This window comes from Cimex lectularius, unplaced genomic scaffold (assembly GCF_000648675.2).
Source record: "Cimex lectularius strain Harlan isolate CLEC.00 unplaced genomic scaffold, Clec_2.1 scaffold173, whole genome shotgun sequence".
Taxonomy (NCBI): Eukaryota; Metazoa; Arthropoda; class Insecta; order Hemiptera; family Cimicidae; genus Cimex; species Cimex lectularius.
This window is the reverse complement of record NW_019392800.1, coordinates 932,120-945,090: the sequence shown is the minus strand read 5'-3', so window position 1 is coordinate 945,090 and position 12,971 is coordinate 932,120. Positions and strand designations below refer to the sequence as shown.

General features: G+C 34.5%; 2 protein-coding genes across 5 annotated transcripts in view; one reads left to right on the top strand and one right to left on the bottom strand.

Moving 5' to 3' along the window:
* Positions 1-229, bottom strand: part of LOC106666649 (E3 ubiquitin-protein ligase AMFR-like) — a 19,649-nt gene extending 19,420 nt beyond the window's left edge. For both annotated transcript variants that reach the window (XM_014393984.2, XM_024228043.1), the window contains exon 1: positions 141-229. The gene's annotated coding sequence lies outside the window, so the exon portion shown is untranslated. The remainder of the gene's footprint in view (positions 1-140) is intronic.
* Positions 1-12,971, top strand: part of LOC106666650 (neuroparsin-A-like) — a 15,134-nt gene extending 2,163 nt beyond the window's left edge. For 2 of the 3 annotated variants that reach the window (XM_014393987.2, XM_014393988.2), the window contains exons 2-4: positions 969-1,043; positions 12,274-12,391; positions 12,460-12,971. In XM_014393987.2, coding sequence (XP_014249473.1) covers positions 985-1,043; positions 12,274-12,391; positions 12,460-12,600 — 318 coding nt within the window. In that variant the 5' untranslated portion in view covers positions 969-984 and the 3' untranslated portion in view covers positions 12,601-12,971. Of the gene's footprint in view, positions 1-765; positions 848-968; positions 1,044-12,273; positions 12,392-12,459 lie in introns of those variants that run through there. The other variant, XM_014393989.2, reaches the window with a different exon arrangement.

The window sequence follows — 12,971 nt, the reverse complement described above, 5'->3', positions numbered from 1 at the left end:
GTGGGTTTTATTACAATAGATACTCATTTGGCTTTTTCCGAAATGACAATTTTCATAAAGAAAACTATAGGCCAGAGTTGATGCAAGTGGATGAATTTTTTTCTATTTAAAAAATGTAAATTAGAAATGGCATTTATTACCTTGTAGGTCGTTCGCGTCTTGAGCTGGTGTTACACGCGTCTTCGTCGACCATTGGAGGCTTCGGTATTCCATTTTGGATGAGAAATTCAAACAAACCCGTGCGATCACAAAAATTTCACTTAAATTGAATTTGAAAAGGTTCGAGACTCGTTACCCAAAATTTTTATGTAGCGAAATTAAAATCCGTCTCTAATTGGTCTTATTCACATTTCACAATAGGCCGCTTCTAAAACGCCTCGCTCTTGGTTAATGCGGATATCAAAAACGATTTTGAACGATTATAATTTGGAAAACGATAAAATTCTGTAAATAGACAAACAATCAAAGGCCGCATGTGCCGACACATAACAAAACGACCTAAAAGAGGCGGGGTTATCTTGAGAACCGTGAGGGACAATAATTAGACTTTTCCTCCCTCGCCGCTAATAAAAATGCCCAGTTTAATCTCGGATAGTTTGTCGAATGAGATACACGTGTGAAACAATACTATTAACTGTGTACCAGATTAGCCAGTATCGTGATAAGAGAGAAGAACGACCCTTGAACGGAGGGGGTTTCGGGATTTTGTTGTTCTGCATCTCTCCCGTCGATTTTGTCTTTTTTTTGGTTTGAATTTATTCACATTTCGATCCATTTGTTCTTCGCCGGTCGAGCGGTTCGGTCCTGCGGTCGCTAACGTCCCTTTATGCCTGTTGAAGTGACCCAGGTCTGTTCGGTCTCGATTTTCTCTTGTGCAGAACATTTTCACTTCACTGCAAGAAAAAAAAAAAAAGAACAAACATCTTAACCTTCGAAACGATAGTTGACAGGTTCTCAAATGTTTTTAGGTACTGAAATCGAACGATGTTTCTGTGCAACTATTTTACTCTTGTGGTCGCCATCACTTTTCTACAAGCATACAGGTAAGATATGATGGTTTTCATTAATACACTTTTTATTTACATATATAATGTGTTCCATGATCGAGAAAACATCCTATTAGATTTTATATCAGAAACTATGGGCAAATCAGGCTTCAGCCTTTAGTTCGAAAAATAGCTAATCAATATACTTTTCTAAGCATGAAAATACCGGATTGCGATAACTACTAATAACAGGAATAAGCTGGATAGTAGTCAAAGAGTCACGGTAGATTCTTAAATCCATTAGATTTCTTGGTCCGAGTGACCAAATAACTTCTTTCAATTAATTAATCTTTATGTAAGGTATTGGTTAAGATAAAAAAGTCCGTGTCACGAGCGGGATTCGAACCCACGACCTTCGGCTAATACGCCGCTGCTCTACCATTTGAGCTTTTTTATCTCAACCAATACCTTACATAAAGATTAATTAATTGCAAGAAGTTTGTGGTCAATCGGACTACGAAATCTAATGGATTTAATAAGCAAAATGAAGTATATCTTCACTAAACCTCTCCGTGGTCATTTCATTTGTCGGCGAGAATCGAATAGATTACACATTTGAAAAAGGCAAAAAGGAGGGAAAATTCGAAAGGTGGGTTGGTGTCCGAGTGGATCGAAGTCAGGATAGCTCAAGTGGTAGAGCCAGCGGCGTATCTAGCCGAAGGTCCTGGGTTCGAATCCCGCTCGTGACACTGACTTTTTTATCTCAACCAATACCTTACATGTAGATTCTTAAGTTGCGACGTTCGAAGCCCCTGATTTTTTCGGGTGTGGCATACGAAATATCCTTGAAATTAACTATCTGAAAAATCAAAAACCGCTCAAACAAATAAGAAAAAATCAAAATTATTGATCTGGTTTCTACTGAACATGACTAAAGGCACGATCGAAGATCCATACGGTCTGGTTATGAAATTTTAAATTTTAATAATGTGCACAAAGAGATAGTACACATTTTAGAGATATAATAGAGATACTATGCAAAAAAACTATTAATAGAACATTACATAACGTATCCTGTTACTTGTCCGTTCTTTGCAAAATGGTCAACCTTGTAGAAAACCGAGGGGGAAGATCGGGTCGTACCTGAGTTTTAATCTTTTTGAACCGTTTCGCCCCGTTGTTCCAAACGCCGACAATGGGTTTACAATTTCGTTTATATAACTGGTCTCAATAAAATTCTTTGCGGTCCCTTTCTAAATTGAAACGGGCCTTAAATTTATTGGGGGAACGCAAAGGCATATTATTTTTAAAATTTGCTTTGAACGTTCTTTGGGCTGATCCGCTGGTTTTTCCAAAATACTAATTTACTAGGGATATAAAAACTTAACTTTGTTTTGTTTATTATGTGTACAGAATTCATTTTAGACTTCTCCATTTCAGCTTTTTCCTACATATTCAACTTCCTTTCCGCTTTGGTTCTCAATTTTCCTGCCTTTTTCACTGTCTCTTGGCTAAGGATTTCTTTATTTTTTTATTCCTTATATGTCCAATTTCCTTGCCTACTGGTTTTTTAAAAATAAATATTTAAATAAATAATCCGAACACTGGAGGTAGTTAAAAAATATTGGTGCTATCTTTCATAGCCTGATAAGAATCGAGTATAACGGCTATCAAAAATGTAGCAATTTTGTATACTTTTCTCTTCAAAATATTTTTTAAATCTTTTGTTTAATGTGTGGTATTTAGTGACCGTTAGCCAATGATTATTTGGAGATCATGAGATGCTGTCTGGTGTGACGTAGGTTTTAGAAAAACATTTTCTTTATCGTGCCAACGTTTCCATCTTTATTGAGATCATCTTCAGAGCTCAATAAAAATCGAAACGTTGGCACAATAAAGAAAATGTTTTTCTAAATCCTAAGTCACACCAGACCGCATCTCACGATCTCCAAATAATCTTTTTTTAATTTATTACGTGTATAAAAAATAAAACTAATTTTTTATTTATTATTTATAGAAAATTCATTTTAGAATTTTCGTAGTAGCAAAGAGACAGCTAATAAAGCAGGAAAATCGAGCACCAAAGCCAAAAGGAATTTGAATATGTACGAAAAAGCTGAAATTTGATGCGCTTACATATAGAAATGGAAAATTAATGAAACAAATTAAAAAGATGTTTTAAAAAATATTTTGAAGGGCATAAAAAATTACTACATTTTCGATACACTTTTTACTCGATTCTATATTGTTGAATAAGTAAGTACGAGAAAGCTGAAATAGAAATATAGAAATGAAGAATTCTAAAATGAATTCCCTATAAATAATAAATTAAACAAATTGATTTAATTTTTTCATACCCCTAATAAATTTAAAAAAATTGTTTAAAAAAATATTTTGAAGAGAAAAGCATAAAAAATTACTACATTTTTGATAGCCCTTATACTCGATTCTTATCAGGCTACGAAAGATAACGCCAATATTTTTTTTTAAACACCAGTGCTCGGATTATTTATTTATTTATTTTAATTATAAAAGTAAAACTACATTGTTTTATTTATTGTTTGTAGAAAATTCATTTTAGAATTTTTCATTTCTAAATGAAAGCGTTAAAACATCCAACTTCAGCTTTCTCGTACTTATTCAACTTCCTTTCGGCTTTGTTGCTCGATTTTCCTGCTTTATTCGCTCTTGGCTAAGGATTTCTTTATTTTTTCCTCTAATTCCAATTTCCTCGTCTACTGTTTTTTTTAAATAAATAATTATTTATTACTTCATAGCCTGATAAGAATCGAGTATAAGAGCTATCAAAAATGTAGTAATTTTTTATACTTTTCTCTTCAAATTATTTTTTAAACCATTTTTTTTTATTTATTAGAGGTATGAAAAATTAAATTGATTTGCTTTATTTATTATTTATAGAGAATTCATTTTGAACCATCCGTCTCTCTACGAAAGAGCATGCTGTATGAATGCGAAAGGGTTGAGAAAAAAAAAGAAACTCAAAAAGCTTCTACCGTCATAAACAATTGTCTAAAATCCAAAGCATCCAACTTATTCTATTGAAGCTTAGGTCTTTGCAGAACGAATTACGATTTTGCCACGTTTTCGCGTATAAAAGAGCACTTTTGTCATATATTTATCATTGATTGTTTGGAATAGTTGTAGCTAAGGGATTGTAAAAATTATATTCATTTTAGGAGAAAAAAAAGTTTAGTTACAAAAAAAGTCGACAGATTTTTTTTTCAAATTTAAATTTTTTCTCAAATTAAAACCAATTGCTTTAGGAATGATTTTGCTAACCATAACTGTCCGTCACATATTCACAAACATGCAAAATTTAATTAAAATTGATTCAATGGTTTTTAAGAAAAGTGCACAAATGTGGAGGGTTTTTTCCTCATAAGCACAGATAAAAATCTTTCAATTAATAAGGTTTTTAGTTGAGATAATAGAAAGATATTCATTGGTCAAGCGGACCACGAAAACTAGTGAACAGATAAAAATGTTAATTTTGTCTGCCCTAAAAACATATATGCTTCGTTCAAAACCTGATCTTTTTGAATTTCCTATTTAAGAGAAAAGAAGATATATTCGCATGAGCAAGAATTTTGAGATTTGATGAAAACGCCAACGATTTTATAGATTCTGTTCTTTTAGGAATCAATGGAACGTAACACGTACTGGATTAATTGTTAGTATAAATTATTTCAATTAATTAATCTTTATGTAAGGTATTGGTTGAAATAAAAAACCAGTGCCATGAGCGGGATTCGAACCCACGACCTTCGGCTCAATACGCCGCTAGTCCGCTACCCTACCACTTGAGCTATCGTGACTTCGATCTTCTCGGATACCAACTCTCCATCTCAGCCTACAACCTCTCGAATTTTCCCTCTTTTTGCCATTTTCATTCGAACGGTTGCAGGTTGAGATGGAGAGTTGGTATCCGATCGAAGTCACGATAGCTCAAGTGGTTAGAGCAGCGACGTATTGAGCCGAAGGTCGCGGGTTCGAATCCCGTTTGTGGCACTGGTTTTTTTATTTCAACCAATACCTTACATAAAGATTAATTAATTGAAAGAAGTTATTTGGTCTCTCGCCCAATGGAAATAGTTAGTATAGATCTTAAATAGATAGTAGGCTTTACCTAGAACAGGAAACAATGTTTACTATAAATAATCGACGAAATTGTTAAAATAATAAAGACCAAAAATGTTTAAAGATTGTGTTAAGCCGACACGACGAAAAGGCATGAAACACCCCTGTACAAAGTAGGACATTACGAGAATAATGGAAAAATAAGATATAACATTGGTTTAATTTTAGTATAACTATTATAAATTCTTTAGTAAAGAATGCTCTTTGATCACTTTAATTAATAACAAGCAGAAAAATATATTTTGGTTTAGAAAAAGAATTGCCAATTCTTGAAATTTAGCCTTCTACGGGAATTGTTTATTGTTTGGTTTTTGACCTGGGAAAACAACATTGAAATGATGATATTGCTTTCTTTGCATGCATCAAAAACAAAGGACTGAAAATCAAAAACGGCCTAAGACAAAACACGTTTTGTGCTAACGTGCTAATTTTGGGTCGAGTATGTTGAAACAGGAGGACCCACAGAAACGACACGATATGCGGAGAAAAGTTTTTTCTTGTTTGACCCCGAGTAAACACTTATTTAGGGCAAAGAATTTGTTTATCTGGCAATGTTTTCATTGTTGGTCGCGGAAAGGGGCCAGACGTTCATATTCGAACTTGTGAATTCTACGGATTGAAGCGATAATCTTATCAAATCCTTTTTGATTAAAGCTACAATGTAATTTTTATAGAAATTTATAGGAATTCCTACTTTTCACTCGAACATATGACAGCGTGACGTTGTTGGCATCTTTCATCACTTTTTTCTGTTTAGTTCAGATGGCTAAACATAGATGAATCAACCCTTATTTATGTTCTTTCAAAACGAATTTAGACACCTTGATTATTAAGACTTCCGTTTCAGACTCCACCAAATTTAGATTCCTCTGTACGCTTTATTTCCAATACAATATAATATTTGGTATAGTCTGAATCAAAAAACTAATCTGATATCAGAGAAAATACTATGACAAAAACCTTTCAACATAGAAAATATAGCAAAATGAAGGGATAAAACAAAAAGAAAGGCCTAGAACTCTTCTTGGTATACAGATAGCTTAAAGTTGAGGGGAATAGACATAAATAACCTAACTATTAGCACCACATAACCCTCAGCACCACCACAACCAACTTTCAATCCAAACTATTAGCAATAGAAACATGTGCACAATAAAAAAAAAAACATAACTCTCAAGCGCGGAACTATAATAATACTCTCAGGTAGCCAGGCAACTTTAAAGGCTCTCCAAGGGTGCTAGATATTGCAGCTTCAACCCTGCGAAATAAAGCATTCCGTTGTCACTTAAGAGGAATAGTTCTCAAAGGTTAACATGGTATGCACACCTCACGAGAACCCAGGTCACCAAAAGTCCAAAGTATGTGACAAAGATGGTAGAACATGGAGAGTAAATCCTAAGATGACCTTATAGCCCTGTTTTACCTTATAATCAGACCCAGTCACATATACAATCTTGTTAAACATAGATCAAAGAAAGATCATTTAGAATTTTAGAGACTGGGGTTTTTGGTAGCCCTGGGAATAGCTTGTGTTATAGGTGCAGACAATGATCCATGTAGCACAAGTTGATAGACTTGCTAGCTAATGAAGGGATTCATGCAACAGGCAGTCGGCTGAGAGTGCGAGAGACAATGCTGCAAGTACCCTTGTTGCTGTAGCTAGTGCTGACTGCTTGCTCCATTAGTGAGAGTTGAGAACTTGTCGACAAGTCTGAAATAATGAATGAATGAATAAAGGCTTTATTTACACAAAGTATTTACATTAACTTTACATTTCCAAAGAAAAAGCTAAATTGACAATGGCCTTAGCTGTCTGTCGAGTTGCTTTATCAATTTTTGAATCTTGAATGAATACCTATTTTTGTATCTTTAGAATGACCTTTGATTTTAAAAATTGAATCGGTCAACCAGGTATTTTCGGTACCGCAGGGTGTGAATGAGGTACACCACAAGCTTCCTCCAGTTATCCCTTCCGTTGAGGATTGCAATGACTTCTTCTACATCCAGCTTCAGTTTCCCAAAGTACCTTTGGCGGAACTCTCTCAGAACGGGGCACACTCCCATGAAGTGGAGAGTGTACTCCGGGACATTGAGGTTACATAAGGAGCAAATGATGGCGCGGTCCTGTCGTGCCTCCTGAGGTGTGCATTCCATGTTAACCTTTGTTGGCAGTTCAGCGGAAGTAATTCACTCCTCGCCCTCAAGACCAGAGACACCTCATAGGCTGTCATATCAGAGCACTCCATGTAGTTTCGCCCTAAGTGAAAATCCAGTCTTGCGTACAAGTTGTGATGTAAGCTGTTTCTCGCGCGGGTTATCAGGTCTTTCCTTTTGCTCTCTTCCCATTTTTTTTATCAGGTCCGTGGTATTAGAGGAGGTAAGGTATTCTTCCCTACTTACTCCTACACCGTACAATCTACCTAACTCTGACAGCTGCTTGTGCCATAATATGCCTTTATTTATTACTACGTCGGCCAAAAACTGCGTCAGTCTGTCAGGTGTGTGATTCAGTACTTTACTTATATTTTTCAAATGCAGGCTCAAAGTGTGATTGTAGAGTGGTGTGACCGAGCACTCAATATATAGGATGTAGTCTGGGGTACTAGTTGGCAGGCAGAGCATTTCTTGATGAAGTATTTCTGTACATTTTCTATTTCCTTCAAGTATAAGTAATCCCAGACCTGCGCACCATGGCATACTACAGACCTCAGGGTGCTGTTGAATATCACCATCTTTTTCTCTAGTGGGATCTTCTTGTTGGTCATTATTTTGCACCACAGACTATTAACGGCATACTTAGCGCTGCTGGCCTTCTCTCTGCAGTGATGCTTCATCTTCAAGGACTTAGTGAAATTGATACCAAGGTATTTGTATCAGTTTACGCAGTCCACTCTTTCACTTTTGAAGAACCATCTTTCGTTTTTCTTAAGTCTTCCGCCTCCCTGCCGACAGACCATAATTTGGGATTTCTGCAGATTCAATTTAAGGTTCCACTTGTCGCAATAGTCTTCTACATTCCTTATCATGAGTTGCAACGATGCAGGTGTAAGGAATCTGAAATAATTGGCTACAGAGTAGAAGACAATTGTTTAAGCAGTGGCAACTCCTATTAGTTCTCACCCCAAATTGTTAGCTACAGAAACATGTGCACATGAGGTCAATAGCAAAAGGGTGCAAGAATAATAATACTGATATTGGGTGTTGTCTGCGAGTCAGTGAAGTCATGCTGAGCCAGCACTGGGTCACTTATTGAATCTGTCTTCACTTGCGGTTGTTTGTTTTACTACTTAAACATTTCCGCATTGTGCCATATTCAGTGAGGAACTGTTCTGTATACTATTAGATAACCAGCTCCAAAAGCTCTAAAGCTCAATTAAGAACAATTAAAAACTAGTCTGGCACTGTCGAAACACCCTAAAACATCTACAGATAGCATAATGCTAACGTCTGCAGGCCATGAGGGAATTTCAAGCAACGGGGCAGTATACATCCTATTTAAAACAGGAAACCTTGGAACAATACATAGGCCTACATTTTGTCATAAACTATAGAAAAAAGAACTTGGGTTATTAAAGACATACGACCGGCAGATGGTTTATTACCATGCCATATAATGTAACATGTATTTTATTTTATTTTTTTATTGTGAAAATATGTACATATTTTATATTTTATTGATTTACCGTTGTTAAAAAAGTTCTCCCCAATAAAAGAGACACATGAATTACGGGGAATGTATGCCAGGCATAAAGCAAGCAAAGACAGCAAGCTAATGGGAAAAAGAGAAAATTTTAATAAAAAGAATAAATTATTTTCAATTAATTAATTTTTAATTAAGTTTTGGTTGAGATAAAAAAGTCAATGTCACGAGCGGGATTCGAACCCACGACCTTCAACTAAATACCCCGCTGCTCTACTACTTGAGTTATCATGACCTCCGAGGAAAAAAAAAACTATAAATGGAGTGAATTCCATTTTTTTTAAAAAGGAAACCATTAACAGATGACCAATATTGACAACATTGTCCCATAGAAACGCATTGCAATACCAAGGAAAAAGCTATGGTGCCTCGGAAAGCCATTCTTGGTACAATTGAGAATACAAAAATTTTTCAAAAAAACCTTTGAGATAGATTGAACACAATAGACAAAAGTTTAAGTGCCATAAAACCTGTACAAATAGAAAAATTAAAAAAAAATAGTCTGGAATCAAAATAGAATTAAACTAAATAAGGCAGCATATTTTATGTAAACAATGAATATGGATGATATATTTTCTTGGTGGCATCACAAAATTATTAAATTTTGTCTTTTCTGCCTACAGTTTCCAAACCAAAAATAGAATATCGCCATAACAGAGTGGGAATTGTTTGGCCTTGTTCTCATCTACAACCCAGCTTTTTTTCCCTAGCTAGTGTTTTTTCATCCATCAGCCGTTGCACGGTCGTTTAAAGTGAATTTGAACCGTGTGTCAGCCCGTTGATAACCTCCTCCTCCACATCTTATCAATTCGTGGAAAATTTGTTATTTCATAATAAATCTTTGTTTTAATTAGAAGAATCGGTCTGGATATGATAAGCCAAATAACAATTAAGCAAAAATAAATTTATTAATAAAAAAGAACTAATGGTTAGAAACAAGGTGAAATAGTGGAAATGGATTAACAACCATTTCAGGCTTTTGACTAAAGCAAACGAACGAATTTCACAAACCTAAACATAAAACATTAAAAACCAAAACAAAACAAAAAAGTTATCCTTGTGTTACCATGTACCTGTATTTTTCGAACTTTTTAATTAAAACATTTAGTTTAGTTGTTACAGTTACATATGTATTTATTTAGTTTTTTATTTGCAAAAATTTTATTTATGTTATGAGGTATGTGTTCACATGTTTAAGTTTATAAAATTATTCTATTTTCAATATTAGAAATGTCGACCACTTTTTCACTCATGAACACTGGATCAAGGTATGGTCTTGAAAAAAAGCAAATTCAGTTGTTTCTGCCAAGCTTTCGACCTATTTTAAGGTCATCTTCAATGCTTATATTAATTCCACAATATGAAAAGCATATTTGTACAATTGATTTAACAATCAGTATAACTATGTAGAACTTACAAAACAATCCTAAATATGTCTACAGATTGGCATAAACCAACTGTACAAATATGTTTTTCATTGTGAAATTAATATAGGCCCTGACGATAACCTTAATATAGGTCGAAAACTTGGTAGTGATAACTGAATTTGCTTTTTTTTCAAGACCATACCTTGATCCAGAGTGTTTAAGGATAAATTATTCTATTATAAATCCGTAACAAGATAAATCAAGATAAAAATAAATTACAATTAATTAAGGTTTTTAGTTGATTAATATTTTCTTTGGTGATTGATCAGCATTCTCAGTTTAAATATATTTTTTTCTTTCCAAAAGGTAGATTGGGGATGAGGCCAGGAAGACAGAAACAACATTTATTTTCTTGTCGAGCTTTCGGCAGAATATATCACCTTCATCGCGATCTTTTTCAAAGTCCTGATGAAGGTGATATATTCTGCCGAAAGCTTGACAAGAAAATAAATGTTGTTTCTGTCTTCCTGGCCTCATCCCCAATCTACCTTTTGGAAAGAAAAAAATATGTTTTTAGTTGAGATAAAAAAGTCAATGGCACGAGCGGGATTCGAACCCACGAACTTCAACTTGATACGCCGCTGCTCTACCACTTGAGCTATCAAGCCGAAGATCGTGGGTTCGAATCCCGCTCGTGCCATTGACTTTTTTATCTCAGCTAAAAACCTTAATTAATTGTAACATATTAATTGGTCAAGCGGACCACGAAATTAGTGAATATAAAAATAAATCTTGACAATCTATACGACTAGGAATTGTTCAAAAATACCAGTCTGTTCTTTCTAACAGTACCAATTCAATTTTAATTTATTGAAGACCAACACATTGCACCTCCACTTCCATATCTCCTAACTTGAATTCTACTCAAGCCATCTTTGATATCCAGGAGCATACTTGAGCTTATCAAAGAATGGTGCAAAATGAGAGAAATAAAAGAGAACACATGCACACAAGTTCACTATAAATAAACATCCTTGTACACTTTACAAGTCAACAACAAGGAACTACCCATATCTACACAAGTTATGCATTACTTACAACTTGGACAACTACTTTTAGACTGAAATCAGACATGACTGTAAAAAACAACAACAAACCGACCGTGTGGGACATACGCTGTGGAATACCACTAATCCATCAGCACTCCAGTCAAAAGTCCTTAGAAGAATGCTCCAAGTTTCTTACTATGATTATTATTCAGAAATCGTGAGATGCGGTCTGGTGTGATGTAGGTTTCAGAAAAACATTTTCTTTATCATGCCAACTTTTTGATCTTTATTGAGATCATCTTCAGGGCCTGGGATTTACAAACATTGTTCACATATTAAATTCACTAGTTTCGTGGTCCGCTTGACCAATTAATATCTTACAATTAATTAATTTTTATCTCAACCTCAAAACCTTAATTAATTGTACCATATTAATTGGTCAAGCGGACCATGAAATTAGTGAATTTATTGCTTTAAAATGAAGTATACTTCACTAAAGCTCTCCGTGGCCATTTCAATTGTCGCCGAGAATTCAATCCGATTACACGACATTTGAAAAATGGCAAAAAGGAGGGAAAATTCAAAAGGTGGGGTTGAGATGGGAAGTTGGTGTCCGAGTGGATCGAGGTCACGATAGCTCAGGTGGTAGAGCAGCGGCGTATCTAGCCGAAGGTCGTGGGTTCGAATCCCTCTCGTGCCATTAGTTTTTTTTTCATCTCAACTAAAAACCTTAATTAATTGTCATGTACTAATTTTGGTCAAGCGGACCACAAAAGTAGTGAATTAATTCCTTTCAATGAATTGATCTTATCCTGTTTACAAAAGTTTCACACCAACCTCTCAATCCTAACTTCTGTTCCAACCCTCTCTACCCATCCCACGAACCTGTCTTAAACGATGATGGCCTTTGCTGGTTTCCCTTATCACCCTCTAGGTTCAGTGCTGGGTATAGGTCATCAAAAATGCAATTATTTTATTATTATTATTTTGTAAAAAATATCTTTTTGTTTTAGAATTAACAGCAAACCATTTTGCCCTCCTTGTCATGAAGACAATAGTTGCAAACCAGAAATAGAAAAATGCCAATATGAAATTGTGACAGATTATTGTGGTAGAAAAGTTTGCTCAAAAGTAAGTTATTTATTTATTAGCTTATTTAAATATTAAACATATTATTTTTGTTTCGTGTATTTTTACAGGGCCCGGGTCAGCGTTGTGGCGGACTATCCAATTTTTTGGGCACTTGTGCCAAAGGTCTTCAGTGCAAATGTAACAAATGTTCTGGCTGTGCCCTACAAAGTCTTAAATGTTTTTATAACGAAATCATGTGTTTTGATTGATTAATCCTATGCATAGATTATAACAATCAGATTTATTTTTATCAGTATTAACTATAATTGATATTTATATAAATTAATTCATTTTTAATATATTTGATTTAAATATTGGCTAAATTGATTGAATATATTGTATTAACGCTCACATTATTATTCCTTGAAGTGACAGCATAATATATATGTAATAAAACATATTTGACTAGATCCAATAAGTGGGTTAAAAATAAAAATTAATTATAAAACGTGATAATAATTGATCTCACTAACTGGGACATTCAGAGACAATAAATCTGATCCTTACTTATTTAAATATAAATATATGGGTGATATTGTACAAAATATATGTTAACACTATGTTCCAATTAATTATTAAC